The 19,280-nt window shown below is 40.0% G+C and overlaps 1 protein-coding gene across 1 annotated transcript in view; it reads right to left on the bottom strand.

The window, feature by feature from the left end:
- The window catches only part of ccdc102a (coiled-coil domain containing 102A), a 181,332-nt gene that overhangs the window by 86,748 nt on the left and 75,304 nt on the right, over positions 1 to 19,280 (bottom strand). The window contains 2 exon segments of the mRNA XM_034160582.1: positions 3,172 to 3,235; positions 3,238 to 3,417. Coding sequence (XP_034016473.1) covers positions 3,172 to 3,235; positions 3,238 to 3,417 — 244 coding nt within the window.

Raw genomic sequence — 19,280 nt, 5'->3', positions numbered from 1 at the left:
AAGATACTGACAACTGATAAAATTGCTAATGCTGTTAGCACACAACATTAAATCCAACTAGAGTTTCACTGCAACAGAGGCATCTGATTCATTAGGATGTTTGTGCTCTAGGAGTGCGATGCTCTAGTTTGGACTTTTTTTTTATTTTTTATAACAGACACCTGGAATAATCTGGCTTTTTGTGCAGTGAAACGTCCTAACAGACAGTAAACATCCATCCCTTTACACCCATGTACGTCTTCTTACAGGTAATGTGAATTCAAATAGTCTATTTTATTATAATTACTGTACAGGATTTTTTATGAATAGTATGTATATTCTTTGTATTTTGTTTGCCTTTTATGCATGAAATGCTGTCATGAAGGTAAAAAGAGTGTTCTTTTGGGGCCAGAACAGATTATCAATTTCAAATTGTTTCTTATGGAAAAATTGGTTTCGGTTTAAGAACAACATTTAGGAACCATAGTTCTAAAACGAGGTTCCACTGTATAGTAAAAGTGTGCATATGTGCATGATTTATTTGGTAGTTCAATGTAAGTACATAATATAATTGTAAATATGTTAAAATCCATGGATGACACAAGAAATTGAAAACATTCCATTGTGGTACAAATAAAGATCAAACGACAAAATAAAAAAGTGATAATAAAATGAAAATAATGATGATGATGAGGATAATACAATAAAAATAATAATATAATAATATATAACAGCGTATATGACAAGAAGAACCTAAATAATTATAAATACATTAAGACAGCAAAATAACATTTAGCAATTAAGAAATGAACAGGAAAAAAGGGTTGAGTTCTTCTAAAAACTAAAAGGTCTAAAGTTTCTAACTCACTGTGGACTAATACACAATTCCAACTCATTATAGAAACTTTGCACAATCTAATACCACTCTAAAAAATGTGAACTACCTATTTTATAAACACTACCCGATCTGGAGACCGTGGATCCCCATGGGCACACGCTAGTTATAAACAATGAGTAATTATGATTATGTATCCATTTATAAATAATTAATAAAGGGGGTGCATGTTCACTGTGATAGCACTGATTCATTAGAAATAAAGCCCAATTATAATTATGTATCTATTTATTAATAATTAATAAAGGGGTGCACGGTCACTGTGATAATACTCATTAGAAATAAAGAGCAATTACACACCCATTTCCACATAAAGTTGGGACGTTGGTGTGAAATGTAAATAAAAACAGAATACAATGATTAGCAAATCCTCTTCAACCTATATTCAATTGAACACACCACTAAGACAAGATATTTAATGTTCCAACCTGATAAACTTTGTTTTTATGCAAATATTTGCTCATTTTGAAATGGATGCCTGCAACATGTTTCAAAAAGCTGGGGACAGTGGTATCTTTACCACTGTGTTACATCACCTTTCCTTCTAACAACCCATGGTGGGCACAGATAACCAAAAAATTAACTTCGATAACAGAAACAGATAACTGAAAAGTTATCTTCAATAAAGCTAAAACGATGAAACACCCAAAAATGTATCGGATTTACAGATAACTGATAAATTCCAGTATTGTCTCCGGTACACGTGCAACTACTAAACAAACTGATTTGAGTTTTAACATAACAATCGCTTTTGGGAAGCATCAAAGCAACAGCAGTGTATAAATGAAATGAATACTGATAGAATAACTCCATTAATGTCATTCTGTCATTTGTGCAAAATTAAGATATAACATATATCTTTAATGTTGAATAATGCACTAATTCTGAAGTTTTGTAACAACACAGACAGATGGCATTCTGGGTAAATTCTGCCTCGGCTAACGCTGATTGGTTGATTTGTTCTAGGTAAACCAACACGTTAATGTGACATGTGTCGTGTGCTGGTGTTACAGATAAATGTGCTTTTGTAAAATATGCCATTTTGTATTTGTAAAAAAAAGAAAAAAAAATTACATAACAGTTTGATATAACCGGTGCCAAAATAAAATAGAACACTGCCATGATCTACTGGTGCCAGTGCGAGTTTTGGCCCTTTCAGATGATTTTTCATTTGTGCGAGAATTTTTTGGATCACAACCGTTTCAGGTTAATCGCGCGTCCTGCATCGTTTAGTATACATGGAGTAACGAGCTGCGTTTAACATCTCCGACCACCTCTCGCACTGTGCAAACACCGCAGACCTGTCTTGTAATGTTTTTTTTTTGTTTTAAACTTTGATGTCTCCCATCAAGAGTTTTTGTAAATTAAGCTTGGAAAAAGCTTCTGTTTACGGTTTGCTTCTAGAAACAAGAGTCCGACGTGTGGTTTTTGAACGTACAATGTGTGTGAGCACTGTACGACATAAACAACATAAATCGGGTGCTCTGACCTTTTACAACCGTACGGGTCCTGTGGTACAGTGTGAGGTGGAACCGAGTACAGTGCCCAGCTTCAGTCTGAATTAAAAACCGACATCATTGTGTAAGGGATCTTACTGCATGGGCTCAGGAACACTTCAGAAAACCATTGTCAGTTAACAGAAGTGTACTGTGGTCTGATTGAGTCCACATTTCAAATTGTTTTTGGAAATCATGGAAGTCATGTCCTCTGGACAAAAGAGGAAAAAGACCATCTAGACTGTTACCAGCCCAAGTCCAAAAGTCAGCATCTGTGATGGTATGGGGGTGTGGTTAGTGCCCATGGCATGGGCAACTTACACATCTGTGATGGCACCATCAATGCTGAAAGGTACATCCGGGTTTTGGAGCAACACATGCTGCCATCCAAGCAATGTCTTTTTCAGGGAAGTCCCTGCTTATTTCAGTAAGACAATGCCAAGCCACATTCTGCACGTGCTACAACACAAAAACAATAAAGTTTATCAGTTTGAACATTAAATATCTTGTCTTTGTGGTGTATTCAGTTGAGTATAGATTGAAGAAGATTTCCAAATCATTGCATTCTGTTTTTATTTACATTTTACACAACATCCCAAATTCAATGGAATTGGGGTTGTATAATTATGTATCCATTTATAAATAATTAATAAAGGTGGTACACATTCACTATGATAACACTGATTCATTAGAAATAAAGAGCAATGATGATATGATTATGTATCCATTTATGAATGATTAATAAAGGTGGTGCACATTCACTGTGATAACAGACTAGAGTTGATACATGTTTCTTCTTACTCTCTCTCTTTCAGAAGAACTTTCTGTGACTCATCCAGACGAAGCTGCAGGGCATTGAGTTCCCTGAGTCTTCCTCCACCGTGGTGATGTCATCCCAGAGCTGCCTGCTCCGGTCCTGCCGGCTCGGACCGGAGGACGACCGCGAGGCTCCCGCAACGATGGCGCTGCTGCAAATATCCCAGGGCTCCTGAGCATTGATGCTTGGATCTCTGGGGACACAGCACTGAGTCCAAAAGCTCCAAGGTCCTTAAAGAGCAGCAAGAAAAGACAGAAAGGGGAGGAAAAAGTCACACATATCTGATGAATGGACAATGGAACACATAGCCATCTGGTGTGTTCCTCAAGATGTGTCAGGTTTTTGTTCATCACAGCGACTACTCATCAATTTGAGAAAATGTCGTTTGTCTTATAAATGCTCGTAATGTTCACAACATTACACACGGCAGGTCCCCCTCCAGTAGCTATGTCCCTTTGTTGACTTGGTGGGGGTTCCGTGTGTGCCTGCATCTTGTAACACAGCATGTCCCCTGGGGTGGTGCAGGGCTGCTGGAGGTAGGCGGGGTGGGCTAAATTTTACTACTCCAGGTCCCATCGCACCGTAAGGTGTATTGTGAAACACAGTGCTGCAGTTATTTGAGTAACTGAACACAGGTGCTGACAGGATGTGACAACATGCTCTTCAACCGACATGTCATGAGTGTCTGTAAGTAACCACTCGTTTGATGCAAAGTCAATCCAGTGGTACCCAAGAATCCTCCAAAGAGACCTAGTATCAAAAACATCCAGTGGTTGACTTAGGTCACTGGTTCACATCCAAGTCTCACAACCATAGTGGAAGACAAGAAGCACCAAGACCCAAAAGTCTTGGTCCTCTGTTCTCTTGCAAAGATATGTGTAACAAACACCTCTGACCTTTAATGTCATGACTCCATAAGCTCTTTCCTATACCTCTGGATGTCAAAAGCCAAGAACATGAATGTTACTGCTTAGATGAATGAATTTCTCTACAAGTTCAACACTTTCACCACATATACAGTGAGGCAAATAAGTATTTGATCCACTGTTGATTTTGCAGGTTTTCCCACCTACAAAGAATGGAGAGGTCTGTAAGTTTTATCGTAGGTAGTCTTCAACTGTGAGAGACAAAATCTAAAAATCAGAAAATCACATTGTCTGATTTTTTTTAATTATTAGCATTTTACTGCATGAAATAAGTATTTCATCACCTACCAACCAGCAAGAATTCTAGCTCTCACAGACCTGTTAATTTTTCTTTAAGAAGCCCTCCTATTCTGCACTCATTACTTGTATTAACTGCACCTTTTTGAACTTGTTACCTGTATAGTAGACACCTGTGCACACAATCAATCACACTCCAATGCATCCACCATGGCCAAGACCAAAGAGCTGTCAAAGGACACCAGGGACAAAATTGTAGACCTGCACAAGACTGGGCTGGGCTACAGGACAACAGGCAAGCAGCCTGGTGAGAAGACAACTGTTAGCATAATTATTAGAAAATGGAAGAAACACAAGATGACTGTCAGTCTTCCTCAGTCTGGGGCTCCATGCAAGATCTCGCCTTGTGGGGTAAGGATGATTCTGAGAAAGCCCAGAACTACACAGGAGGACCTGGTCAATGACCTGAAGAGAGCTGGGACCATAGTCGCAAAGATTACATTAGTGACACATGACGCCGTCATGGTTTAAAATCCTGCAGGGCAGCAAGGTCCCCCTGCTCAAGCCAGCACATGTCCAGGTCCGTTTGAAGTTCACCAATGACCATCTGGATGATCCAGAGGAGGCATGGGAGAAGGTCATGTGGTCAGATAAGACCAAAATAGAGCTTTTTGGTATCAACTTCACTCCCTGTGTTTGGTGAATGAGAACAATCCCAGGAACACCATCACAACCGTGAAGCACAGGGGGTGGAAACATCATTTTTGGGGATGTGTTTCTGCAAAGGGGACAGGATGACTGCTCCGTACTGAAGAGAGGTTAGATGGGGTCATGTATTGTGAGATTTGGCAAACAACGTCCTTCCCTTAGTAAAAGTACTAATGGTCATGGCTGGGTCTTCAGCATGACCCAAAACACACAGCCTAAACTAAACCTTTTTGGAATCATTGTCATCAGATACATAATGTGGTATCACTTTCAATATGATTGGAACATTTTTTTTTTTATTTTGACCCTGTGCAATTCTTCAATTGACCCCTACTTGGCCCCCTATTGAAAATTCAAATGGCTAAAGTTATTTTTCTACAATATGTACCAAAAGGTATACACAGTCAAATTTTGGTGCTTGTAACTGGATTTGAACAATTCTTACAGTTATCTGCTGTACTATGACCTATGTAATTGCAAACAAAGGTTTCTGTATGAATATTAAGGTTTTGTATTGTATCAAATACTTATTTCATGCAATAAAATGCAACTTAATATTTAAAGGTCATACAATGTTGATTTTCTGAATTTTTTTTTTAGGTTCTGTCTCTCACAATTGAAGTGTACCTACGATAAAAATTACAGACCACTCCATTCTTTGTAGATGAGAAAACGTGCAAAATCAACAGTGGATCAAATACGTATTGCCTCACTGTATCTTACTCTGGATCTTTAGTCTTGATCACTGACAACTGCAAATCCAGACACCATTCTTCACTCAGCGTGTGTATATAGATACAGTGAGGAAATAGTATTTGAACACCCTGCGATTTTGCAAGTTCTCCCACTTAGAAATCATGGAGGGGTCTGAAATTTTCATCTTAGGTGCATGTCCACTGTGAGAGACATAAAAAAAAAAAAAAAAAAAATCCGGAAATCACAATGTATGATTTTTTTTAAAAATAATTTATTTGTATGTTACTGCTACAAATAAGTATTTCCACATCTGTGAAAATCAATGTTAATATTTGATAAAGTAGCCTTTGTTTGCAATTACAGAGGTCAAATGTTTCCTGTAGTTTTTCACCAGGTTTGCACACACTGCAGCAGGGATTTTGGTCCATTCCTCACACAGATCTTCTCTAGATTAGCCAGGTTACTGGGCTGTCACTGAGAAACACAGAGTTTGAACTCCCTCCAAAGATTTTCTATTGGGTTTAGGTCTGGAGACTGGCTAGGCCACTCCAGAACCTTGATATGCTCCTTATGGAGCCACTCCTTGGTTATCCTGCTGTGTGCTTCGGGTCACTGTCATGTTGGACGACCCATCCACGACCCATCTTCAATGCTCTAACTGAGGGAAGGAGGTTGTTCGCCAAAATCTCACAATACATGGCCCCGGTCATCCTCTCCTTAATACAGTGCAGTCGTCCTGTCCCATGTGCAGAAAAACACACCCAAAGCATGATGCTTCCACCCCCATGCTTCACAGTAGTGACAGTGTTTTTTGGGATGGTACTCAGCATTCTTCTTCCTCCAAACATGGCGAGTGAAATTAAGACCAAAAGCTTCTATTTTGGTCTCATCTGACCACATAACTTTCTCCCATGACTCCTGTGGATCATCCAAATGGTCCATGGGCAAACTTAAGACGGGCCTGGACGTGTGCTGATTTAAGCAGAGGATTCTTGCGTGCCATGCATGATTTTAACCCATGAAGTCTTAGTGTATTACCCACAGTAACCTTGGAAACAGTGGTGCCAGCTATCTTCAGGTCATTGACCAGCTCCTCCCGTGCAGTTCTGGGCTGGTTCCTCACCTTTCTTAGGATCATTGATATGCCACGAGGTGGGATCTTGCATGGAGCCCCACTCCGAGGGAGATTGACAGTCATGTTTAGCTTCTTCCATTTTCTAATGGAGCCCCAGTCTGAGGGAGGCTGACAGTCATGTTTAGCTTCTTCCATTTTCTAATAATTGCTCCAACAGTTGATCTTTTTCACCAAGCTGCTTTGCAATTGCCCCGTAGCCCCTTTCCAGCCTTGTGGAGGTCTACAATTTTGTCTCTGGTGTCTTTGGACAGCTCTTTGGTCTTAGCCATGTTAGTAGTTGGAGTCTTACTGATTGTGTGGGTTGGACAGGTGTCTTTATGCAGCTAACAACCTCAAATAGGTGCTTCTAATTTGAAATAATAAGTGGAGTGGAGGTGGACTTTTTAGAGGCGGACTAACAGGTCTTTGAGGGCCAGGATTTCTGCTGATTGGCAGGTGTTGAAATACTTATTTGCAGCAGTAAAATACAAATAAATTATATATATATATATATATATATATATATATATATATATATATTTTTTTTTTTTTTTTTTTTTTTTTTTTTAAATCATACATTGTGATTTCCAATTTTTTTTTTTTTTTTTTGGATTATGCCTCTCACAGTGGACATGCACTTAAGATGAAAAATTCAGACCCCTCCATGATTTCTAAGTGGGAGAACTTGCAAAATTGCAGGGTGTTCAAATATTTATTTTCCTCACTGTGTGTGTGTGTATATTATATATATACATATATATATATATACATATACATATATATACATATACATATATATATATATATATATATATATATATACACACACACACACACGGTAGTGTACAGAATAATAGTAGTGCTATGTGACTAAAAAGATTAATCCAGGTTTTGAGTATATTTCTTATTGTTACATGGGAAACAAGGTACCAGTAGATTCAGTAGATTCTCATAAATCCAGCAAGACCAAGCATTCATGATATGCACACTCTTAAGGCTATGAAATTGGGCTATTAGTAAAAAAAGTAGAAAAGGGGGTGTTCACAATAATAGTAGTGTGGCATTCAGTCAGTGAGTTCGTCAATTCTGTAGAACAAACAGGTGTGAATCAGGTGTCCCCTATTTAAGGATGAAGCCAGCACCTGTTGCACATGCTTTTCTCTTTGAAAGCCTGAGGAAAATGGGACGTTCAAGACATTGTTCAGAAGAACAGCGTAGTTTGATTAAAAAGTTGATTGGAGAGGGGAAACCTTATATGCAGTTGCAAAAAATGATAGGCTGTTCATCTACAATGATCTCCAATGCTTTAAAATGGACAAAAAAAAAAAAAAAAAAAAAAAACAGACGCGTGGAAGAAAACGAAAAACAACCATCAAAATGGATAGAAGAATAACCACAATGGCAAAGGCTCACCCATTGATCAGTCTGGAGTTACCTGTAAGTGCTGTGACAGCTAGAAGACGCCTGTGTGAAGCTAATTTATTTGCAAGAATCCCCTGCAAAGTCCCTCTGTTAAATAAAAGACATGCAGAAGAGGTTACCATACATGTCAACCCCTTTGAGGGTCCACCTGTATAACAAAGCGAGAAAATCCATAAAATCAGCGCAAAACCTTATAACCTCCAAATTGCACCAAAATCAGTTTTATTACAGTACACACAACCGCATAGCGGTATCACATAACTGGGTATTTGTCCACATATTATAAGTTGACACAATGACATTAAAGTCAGGATCATTAGTATTTCCTCCACAGTTGAATTTCAAACAACAGAGATCTAGTATTCATGCGTCAAGCTGAATTTTATAGAACTGAATGTGTGAAATTTAGTTATTTTTTACAGAAACAAGAACTGTGTGTCACTAGTGGAAATACATTAATAAAATCATGAAAAATAAATCGAATATAATGAACAAAATAAAACATACCTCAGAACTTCATCAAGTGTATCGAAAATTGCCTCACCAGTGCTGATGTTGCAGACGGGCATGTCAATGATCCTCGACATACCATATATTGCAGCATTTTGTACTGCAAAATATCGATACAGTTATCGATTCCACTTATCGATTCGATTCCTTATTGATACCTCTTGTGATTTTTTTTTTTTGTGTACTAAAAGTAGGCTTTACAGGTTTTCTATGTCAGCGGGTCAAAGAGCTTTTTCTTATCGTGCACCCGCTCTGTGGAATGGTCTTCCTGCAACCATGGGGCAGTTGGAGTCTGTGGACATTTTTAAGTCAAGCCTTAAAGCCTATTTTTATTCTCTTTCTTATGAATAGTTTTTTTTATCTGTTTTATTCTTTTACTTCTGTTTTTAATTATGCATTTGAATTTTTTAATTTTTATTTTTATTTTAATTTTTTGTTGTTGAACTGTTCTTTGAGGTGTCTTAAGATGGCTTTTGTTGTGATTTAGCGCTTTATAAGCCGATTAAATTGAAATTGAATTGAACAACATTTTATTGAGTCTTAAAGTAAATAAATATGAAATTGGTCACTGGATCCTTAAAATTTGGACATAAACTCTACATGGTGGATCCTTGATCTCTGAACATAGACAGAAATAAACAAAATCTGTAGTTTTTGTCAAAAGCCTTTCCTTTCAGACATTTTGGCATGAATGTCTTTCCATACATCTGAGCTGAGCTCTTACAATTGGCTGTGCTGTATGTCAGCATTAGTTTCATTCATAAAGAACACAGGACGTCTCATTTTGGGAAGAAAAAAAAAAAATGTTTTAGTCGATTGTAGTTTGTTTTCTGTATTACAGCATTTGGAAAGAGGTGTCATTTTATTTAAAGCGGCAGTTTTGTGTCAACGGAACGGAGGATGATTCTCGTTTCTTGACTACAACATGACAAGAGTCCCAGTTACTGACTTTAATCCACACAAAAGTGACTCACGATATTTTAATGGCTTTGAGAGGAGTTAAGAAGCAGACTTGCTGCTTCTGAAGAGCAGCGAATCAAAGAACCACGAGCCAGTGGTTCGAAGCATTGCTTCAATGGCTCACGCATCAAAATGGAGTCGCGCTGCAGAAACGGTTGATTACAGAGCCGCTGCAGACCAAACCCTGAATAGCCGTAAGACTATTTGTTCGTCCGTACGACTCTGAAACTCGGAAAAATCTGTATAATTTACAGACAATCCGTATAGGCTGACATGTATGGGTTACAATTTGCCAAAGAACACATCAAGTGGCCTAAAGAGAAATGGAGGAATATTTTGTGGACTGATGAGAGTAAAACTGTTCTTTTTGGGTCCAAGGGCCGCAGACAGTTTGTGAGATGACCCCCAAACTCAGAATTCAAGCCACAGTTCACAGTGAAGACAGTGAAGCATGGTGGTACAAGCATCATGATATGGGCATGTTTCTCCTACTATGGTGTTGGGCCTATATATCGCATACCAGGTATCATGGATCAGTTTGGATATGTCAAAATACTTGAAGAGGTCATGTTGCCTTATGCTGAAGAGGACATGTCCTTGAAATGGGTGTTTCAACAAGACAATGACCCCAAGCACACTAGTAAACGAGCAAAATTTTGGTTCCAAACCAACAAAATTAATGTTTTGGAGTGGCCTGCCCAATCCCCAGACCTAAATGCAATTGAGAACTTGTGGGGTGACATCAAAAAAGCTGTTTCTGAAGCAAAACCAAGAAATGTGAATGAATTGTGGAATGTTGTTAAAGAATCTTGGAGTGGAATAACAGCTGAAAGGTGCCACAAGTTGGTTGACTCCATGCCTCGCAGATAGAAATCATGAAAAACTGTGGTTATACAACTAAATACTAGTTTAGTGATTCACAGCATTGCTAAAAAAGCACTTTGAACATAATAGTTTTGAGTTTGTAGCATCAAAAGCAGATGCTACTATTATTGTAAACACTCCCTTTTCTACTTTTTTTTTTTTTTTTGTTACTAATAGCCCAATTTCATAGCCTTAAGAGTGTGCATATCATGAATGCTTGGTCTTGTTGCATTTGTGAGAATCTACTGGTACCTTGTTTTCCATGTAATAATAAGAGATATACTCAAAACCTGGATTAATCTTTTTAGTCACATAGCACTACTATTATTCTGAACACTGTATATATATATATATATATATATATATATATATATATATATATATATATATATATATATATATATATATATATATATATATATATATATAGGGTGTCCCCAAAAAATATACAATATTTAAAAGACTCAGTTTGACCCTTAAATGCTACAAATTTAATCACTTATGTTTCTTTTTTATTTACAGAGACCCTGAAGTTTATGTTGATGCCAAGCAGGACTCAGAAGAATGCCTAGATTAACCATACTACAGCGAACAAAAATTATTGAGTTTTGGCACCACTCACACACACAATTCCAATTTGATTATGAATAATAAGCATAATTCTAAATTGTTTTTAACACAATTTCTGGACCCCCTGCCATTTTGGGTGGTAAAGGACTTATGGTCAACACTAGGGCCTTATTTATTGAACATTCTACATTCATCATTTAATTCAGGGGTTTTCCCAGCCTCTTTTAAAATTGCAGTGGCTAAACCCTTGTTAAAGAAGTCAAGTTTGGATTCTGACTCCTTGACAAGCTACAGACCCGTATTAAACCTTGCTTTCTTGTCAAAAGTGTTTGAGAAAGTGGTCTTAAATCAACTCGAGAAGTATGTCAACTAAGAAACTTTTTGAGCCACTTCAGTCTGCTGTTAGAGCAAGTCATTCAATGAAAACAGCTACGATTAAGATAGTGAATGATTTACTACTAGCATCTGATTCAGAGTCACCTTCTGTTCGCTATTGTTAGACATTAGCACTGCATTTGATACTGTTGATTATTGGAAGTTTGCGTATACGTGTATGTATGTATGAATGTATGTATAAGGGGTGGGCATTTATAAGAGCCCCTTCATACATAGCGCGATTTAAGTTGACTAGCGCACAAAGGAGAAATTGCATGCCAATCATGAAAAATCGGAGCTGCCTCCAGCACCTCATACACCAGTTGCTACAACTATTTGCACACACCAGCGGCTGTAAGACAGAGTTTGCCCTGTGAGAGCCCATTTGATCCCTCTCGCGGCAGGTGTCGGCCAAATTCCAGGTGACACACACGAACATCTAACACCACTCGCTAGCACTTAGAAAATGTGTGACCATTCACGCTGTTAGCACGACAACAGTCAGCAAACGATCACTTTCAAGCTGGATGTGAAATTTGCCTAAGTGCCCCATGACTGAAGTTGCCAAGTACACGTGGCCCCTCCACAACACGTGTGCATGTGTTTCGCGCACTCCCCCCGCTCCCCCCAACACATGGTGTGCATGTGCTTCACGCGCCCCCCGCAGATGAGGTGCCTCTCATATGATCACAGAGTGACACCTTGGTCTGTGCACTGAACGGACAGGGGGTGTGGCTGGCTGCCAACAGCAGCAGCTGTTGACATCTCTGGTCCTGGATGTCACTTTGACGGACATGCGCTTGTGTGTGCTTGGTGTCCTCACATGGAAATACATAAAAACATATCGCCTTTGCGACGGGCTGGAGAGTGCGCACAGCGCACACATTGAAAGGCTGCCCCAGGTGATACGAACCGTCAGATCATAACACGCAGCGGCAATCTGAATGTTACGTCATCCATGTGAGCTCTGTTCCACATGACGCGGTGTCTGTCCTGCGGTGCGCCGTCCACAAGACACACGTGTCAGGTCCGTCACTTGCGCGGGGCCGGCTGGACATGCTGAGTTCAGCAGATGTGGACATGATAAGAGCGAACCTGCTTGTCATGCATGTCATTTCATGACTGTATGTCTGTGACCATGGGTCATCTACAAAAGAACAGATGATTCAACTTGTATTGACCACTTGATAAGAGGATTCAATAAAATGCCGTGTTTTATTTATTCATTTTTTAAATACGTCCATTGCGTTGTTGATTTCAGGCATTTTTCCGCACCTTTCACAGGCCAGCGATGGTAGCGCAGTGGTAAAGTTTCTGGCTAGCAATCAGAGCTTTTGTAAATTGCTGGTTCGAATCCCATGGGTGGCATGTATTTTAAATTTTTTTTACAGCAGCTGCATGATGTGGTTACACACGCTCCAGTTGCTCGCACTGTGTTCCAATTGTGACCATTTCGTGCACGGTCATGCACGACACCGTTGCATGCACAAAACCATCACAGCGGGATTGTTCACACCTGCACGTTGGCTCGATGTTTTCATGGTTTGCTCACACGAGCTGTTCCGCCGTGATTCGTCTTGATTTGTACTTATTCATACTATGGGTGAAGGGGCCCTAAGCTTTGCTTCTGCCCACACTCTTTCGGTCACACATGTTCAATGTTGAATTGTCTTGTTTCTCAGTTTTTTTTGTTATTGTTGAGTCTGTGTGCCAAACAATAAATTCATTCATTCATTCATTTTCTTGGACAGACTGAAGAACTACTTTGGCATTTCAGGCCAGGTTCTCCAGTGGTAACTTCATGCTTGTCAGAAAGATCTTACTGTGTTCTGTTTAATAATTCCCTCTCTGAGTCATGCTTGGTCAAGTATGGGGTTCCACAGGGTTCTGTTTTTGGGGCCACTGCTGTTTTCATTGTATCTAGCACTGCTGGGTCAGATTCTCCGTTCGTTCCAAATGGATTTTAATTTTTATGCTGATGATCTGCAATTGTATATGCCATTGGCGATGAAGGATGGTTCTGAACCATCTAAACTTGGGGCCTGTCTAACTGTTGTTAAGAGCTGGTTATCAGTAAATTTCCTGCTCCTTAACGCAGCTAAGACAGAAATGCTTATTATTGGCCCGGTAAGACAGAGTCGCCTTTATAATATGTTTACTCTGTCTTTGGATGACTGTTATTCATTGCAGAGACAGTTAAAAATACTTTCCTTTAACTCTCATATTAAGGAGGTCACTAGAATCACCTTTTTCATTTGAGAAACATTGATAAAGGTGCCTTCACACATAACACGAATGAAGCTGACACAGGCTGAACAAGGCCGAATGGAAGAAAGTCTCAAAAGTTGAGCCACTGTCAGGAGGGACAGTCCGTCAGCCAGCTGCGAACCAACAGCGTCCAAATGCTGACCCAATACCCAGAATGTGTCCCGAAGTTGCCCCGAATGGATCACAGACAGTCGGAGTGCAGCAGCGGCCAAACGCAGTCAGAGTAACAACTGAGGGCCTGGGCCACAGGGCAAGCAGGAACGCTGCGTGACTGAAGCACAAAGGAAACCAGAAGGCCGCTGGAGTGTACACATGAGTGTGGGATGAATATACAATGAGTCAATGGGAATGCAGCACAAATGACAAGAATGGTCCCACAACAACACACTCGATGGTCACTCATGTTACTCGGGGGGGAGCACACAACACACTCTATGGCCATTTGTGTTACTGGGGGGCCACATGACACACTTGATGGCCATTTGTGTTACTGGCGGGCAGAAGACACACTTGATGGTTATTCCTGTTATTTTGGGGCCATTCACTCTCATTTGGCCTGTAGGGTGTAGGCTGGCTCGATCGGGATATTCGCCCAGCTTTGGACTTGGCTGCAGTCTGATTGAGCCGACTTGCATGCCGACTTGCAGTACAACTATTGCGACTCCAGTGGAATGGCAGTATGACTGCATCTCAACCACCGTCCAATTATCTTCCGACGCGAATGTGGTGTGCATGTGCTGTGGCCGAACGGATGTGCTGACTGCTGTGGGACTGCTGTACGATGCGTTAGACTGCGGCTCGACGTGGCACGATTGTCGTTCCATTGCTCCTTCGTGCGCCATTCAGCCTTGTTCGTGTTAGGGTTAGACCTGCCTTGTCTTTTAAGGACGCCAAGATTTTAATACACTCATTCGTGACTACACGATTGGATTACTGCAACGCCCTTTTATCTGGTCTGCCAAAGAAGACTACTCAAGGTCTCCAAATTTTTCAAAATGCAACAGCTCATATTGTTACTGGAGTTGGCGAATTTGAACACAGTACTCCAGTGCTGGCCTCTCTTCATTGGCTCCCAGTATGGGTTAGAGCAGATTTTGAAGTGCTCCTTGTTACTTATAAAATTGTTAATGGTTTATGACCATTGTATTGTAACCTTGTCCCTACGTACACTGCGCTCCCAGGATTCTGGTCTTCTGTGTGTCCCAAGGGTCCGGAAAAAAAAACTGTTGCTTAGCCTGCTTTTTCCTTTCGTGTACCAACTTTGTGGAATTGTTCTGTTGAAGTATTTAAAGCCAAGTTTAACATCCACTTATTTTCTGCTACATGCGAGTCCTGAGTTGTGGTGTTACAGTTTTTAATTATAATTATACTAGCTGAGTTACCCGTTCTACGCACGGGTAATAGAGAAGAATTTTAGACATGTTATTGTATATTTCATGTCACTTTAGTTAAGTTGTTGTAAGTTGCATTGCATTGTGTGTATGCTGTCATCATTAATGTTCAATGAGCAATTTGTGACATTCATAAGACTCAAGTGAATGATGATAAAAGGTGATATAGCATGTCATATCAATGCAAAGCTGTGGCACGCCGTACACAGCACGTACACTGACACACACACACACACACACACACACACACACACACAGTAAAACTTGCCTAAATCGTCATCGTATAAATCACATATTTGCACTCACCGGACAAAAGCAAAGGTCCCAGTGGTTTTGTATGGTTTTCCATGCAATAAACACCGTATATAATGAATTTTGCATAACGGATTTTCGCTCAAACGTCCCGCCGCATCGCAATGTATTCCCATTAAACACCCCTCGCATGTACTGGACAGAGCAGTCTGGACGTGCCCAGTAACAGAGGTATGAAATGAAGTTCAGCACTAACACTCGCTGATTCAAGGAAAGTGGGTCCCGTATTTCCATGATTAAAAGGCAGGCCGTTTATTTTTTCAATCCGTGCTCAGACACAGTACCTAAACGAGGCAGGGCATAAATCAAGGACGGTGATTATTAACAAAATGCTGCTTGTTGCCTGCACTGTCATATGGTGTTAAGTTTCACACATATCCCTGGATGTGACGAACCAAACTGCTTTAGATCAGAGTCCTCTGTGGGGCTGTGAACCAGTGCACCTGCTAAATGACGGACGCTGCTGTGATTTGTCACTTTTGGGTTTTAACTCCTTCCTCTCCTGTCATATTTTAAAAGTTTTTGCAGTGTGCAAACAGATTACATTTCGATCATGGATCAAATGTGTTTGGCAGAAAAGTCCACAAACATGACCAACTTCACAACACGGAGTCAGAAAAAGATGCTTAAATTGACCTGTAATTCATAGAGGAAATTGTGCGCACTGTACCATTGGTTTGGAGGTTTATGGGTGTATGAAAAAGTGGAGCTTGTTGAGGCTCAAATTAATTCAGAAAAACTCCTATTCCGGCTGTAAATTGCATCAAGACGTGACAGAGAACTTTAAAAGGGTAACAACATATACATCATCATCATCATTGCATGGCCACAGTTACATGCACTTTGTGGCCCCAGTGACCTCACCCTTGGTACCCCCAATCCTAAAGATTGATTTATGCTTATAAGCATAAATCAAAACTGTTGCTGAGCCTGCTTTTTCCTTTCGTGTACCAACTTTGTGGAATTGTTCTGTTGAACAATCCTGATTTATGCTGATAAGCATAAATCAGGCTTTAGGATTTTAAGGTATGACTCTGTAGTAGACTTTGAAAAAGAGTGACTCGACCAAATGTAATCTTTTTAATGTCCACAATGTCCGGCACATATTTAAGGCATGCAGGCATTTTTTTTTTTTTCAAAGTTTTGACCCAGCCATTAAATGAGGCAGGTCCCAATTCAAGGTCAAGCTTTTAATCAAGGAAATACATACGTCTAATTGGTGCTGAGGATTCCCTATAGATCGTTCGGCGCCTCCTGACTGTAACATACATTTAACGGATTTTGTCCTTTTATACATAACAGATTTCGATTATAACTGACAAAATCTGCTGGCCCACCTGAATCAATTATACGAGATCTGTTAGAAAACTATCCGACCTTTTTATTTAAAAAAAAAAAACTATATGGATTTGAATCATGTGCGCATGCATCAGCCAAGCTTGAACCTTCGTGCGCATGCGTGAGTTTTTTCACGCCTGTCGGTTGCGTCATTCGCCTGTGGGCAGGCTTTGAGTGAGCACTGGTCCACCCCCCTCGTCGGATTTTCAAAGTCAGGGAAATGGCTGAGCGATAGGAGCAGCACTGAATCAAATTTTTCCAGAAACTGTGAGAGACAGCCAGGTGGAAACCATTCGGAAGATTCAGACGGCTTTCGGTGAGGATACTCTGGGCGTCACACAGATTAAAGAGCATTACAATCGGATTAAAGACAGCCCACAGCAGCAGAGGGCGCGCCGCGCTCCGAGCAGCCATCAACAGGCTGAAACGACCAGATCATTTCCAAAGTGAACGCTGTGTTGATCCGGGACGTCGTCTGACTACCAGAGAAATTGTGGAAGAGGTGGCCATCAGCACTTTTGCGGCACATTCCACTGTTACAGGAGATTTTGTAATGAAAGACATGCGGAGGAATTCGCGCATCGGGATGGAGCCGCAATGGCGCACAACAAAAAGCACGTCCGTGTTGGAAGTCTCACAGGACAAGTTGTGACATGCCCAGCTGTTACACAATTTCTCAGATACTCACTCGACTGAAAAGCCACAGAAAGCCGTCTGAATCTTCCGAACGGTTTCAACACGGACATGCTTTTTGTTGTGCGCCATTGCGGCTCCGTCCCGGAGCCGATACCTCAATACAGGGTGTGATACATACACAGACATGTAATAAGATATTTATCACATATTACAACAAAAATAAAGAACAAGAACCATATTATTATCTGGATCACCTCCAGATTCTGTGAATTCTCCAAATTCAGTGGCGTCTTCCATGCCCTAATATCATCTGTGGTGCAAATTTGGTAGTTTTGATGTAATCCTTAAAAGCCAATAAAGAGAAACTTGATCCAGAATCCAGATCACCTCCAAATTTAATGGAGTCTTCCATGGCCTAATATGTATCTGTGGTGCAAATTTGGTGAGAATCCACACAATAGTTTTGACATAATCCTGCTAACAGTAATCCTCCAAAATTTATACAAAAGAGAAACTTGATCCAGATCCCCTCCAAAATTTAATGGAAGCTTCCTTGGCCTAATATCTACCTGTGGTGAAAATTGAGTCAAAATCCGTGCAGTAGTTTTCATGTAATCTTGCTAAAAGACAGACAGACAGACAAATAAATAAATAAATGATTTTATTACGTCCTTGGCAGGTAAAAATCAGTTATTTTCAGCTGCAGTTTTCCTAGAATTAAGCACTGAAATGAAACCGGCCTGTGGCAGAGTGCACACCTCCACTAATGCCCGACATTATGTTGGGAGCACCTGTATTATTCCCACAGATGTTAATCCTGATCAAACACATTTGGTCTGTCATGAGATAGGTATGTTCATATTTTTTAAAAAGTCACTTAAGATTACAGAATCCTGCATCTCATCACAAATACAACACTGTTCAAAACATCCCATCTCAAAGTGTTTTATTTTAAAGATTTCATATAAGAGAAAATTTCAGGCAGATCCAAATCCAAAATAAAATGAACATTTTTCAAGTTTTTGGTGGGTTTGGAAATAGGATCATCTCATCACCACATCTGACCTCAACTGACTGATCCGGTTTTGAATTCACTGACAATCAACAACCAAGATGGATTACACAACCTTCACCCTCCTCCACGGTGGGTGGAGCTTAATTCCACTTCCGTGTGTGCACGTGTGAGAGGTTTGCTTCTTTCTGCTTTTGATTCCATGAAATCAGCTGTTTTTTCTGTGTCTTACTCGCTGATGAATACCTTTTAATGTAACACGTACAATGTGCTGTTATACAAATAATGAATGTTTATGAGTTCAATGGTATGAATATTTCATGAGGTAAAAGCTAGAACATACCATTCAACGAGGTGAAGCCGAGTTGAATGGTATGTTCCAGCTTTCACCGAATTAAATATTCGTACCACTGAAAGAATGTAAAAACATTCATTATTTGTTTTATATAACGGCTAAAATAGATCATTGTCATTTGATATTTTATTAATTTATAAACAATAGAAAAGGGACTTACATTTTAGTGTTCCACTGTGACATGTAGTCCAGTGATGCTGTGCACTGACTTCAGACTTCCATTAAAAAAAAAAAAAAAAAAAAAAAAAAACTGTAGTTCCTCAGTCCAGCCAAAAGTCACATCAGCGTTTCATGTAAACAGCTCTTCATGCAACCAGGCGGCTTACAGCGGAGTGGATTTTGTGTGTATGTGTAGCAGCGTCACTTAACTCAATCAAATCATCATGTTGCTGTCCCATG

Source organism: Thalassophryne amazonica, chromosome 2 (assembly GCF_902500255.1).
Source record: "Thalassophryne amazonica chromosome 2, fThaAma1.1, whole genome shotgun sequence".
Classification (NCBI taxonomy): Eukaryota; Metazoa; Chordata; class Actinopteri; order Batrachoidiformes; family Batrachoididae; genus Thalassophryne; species Thalassophryne amazonica.
The sequence above is the reverse complement of the archived record's forward strand: the minus strand, read 5'-3'. Positions and strand labels throughout refer to the sequence as shown.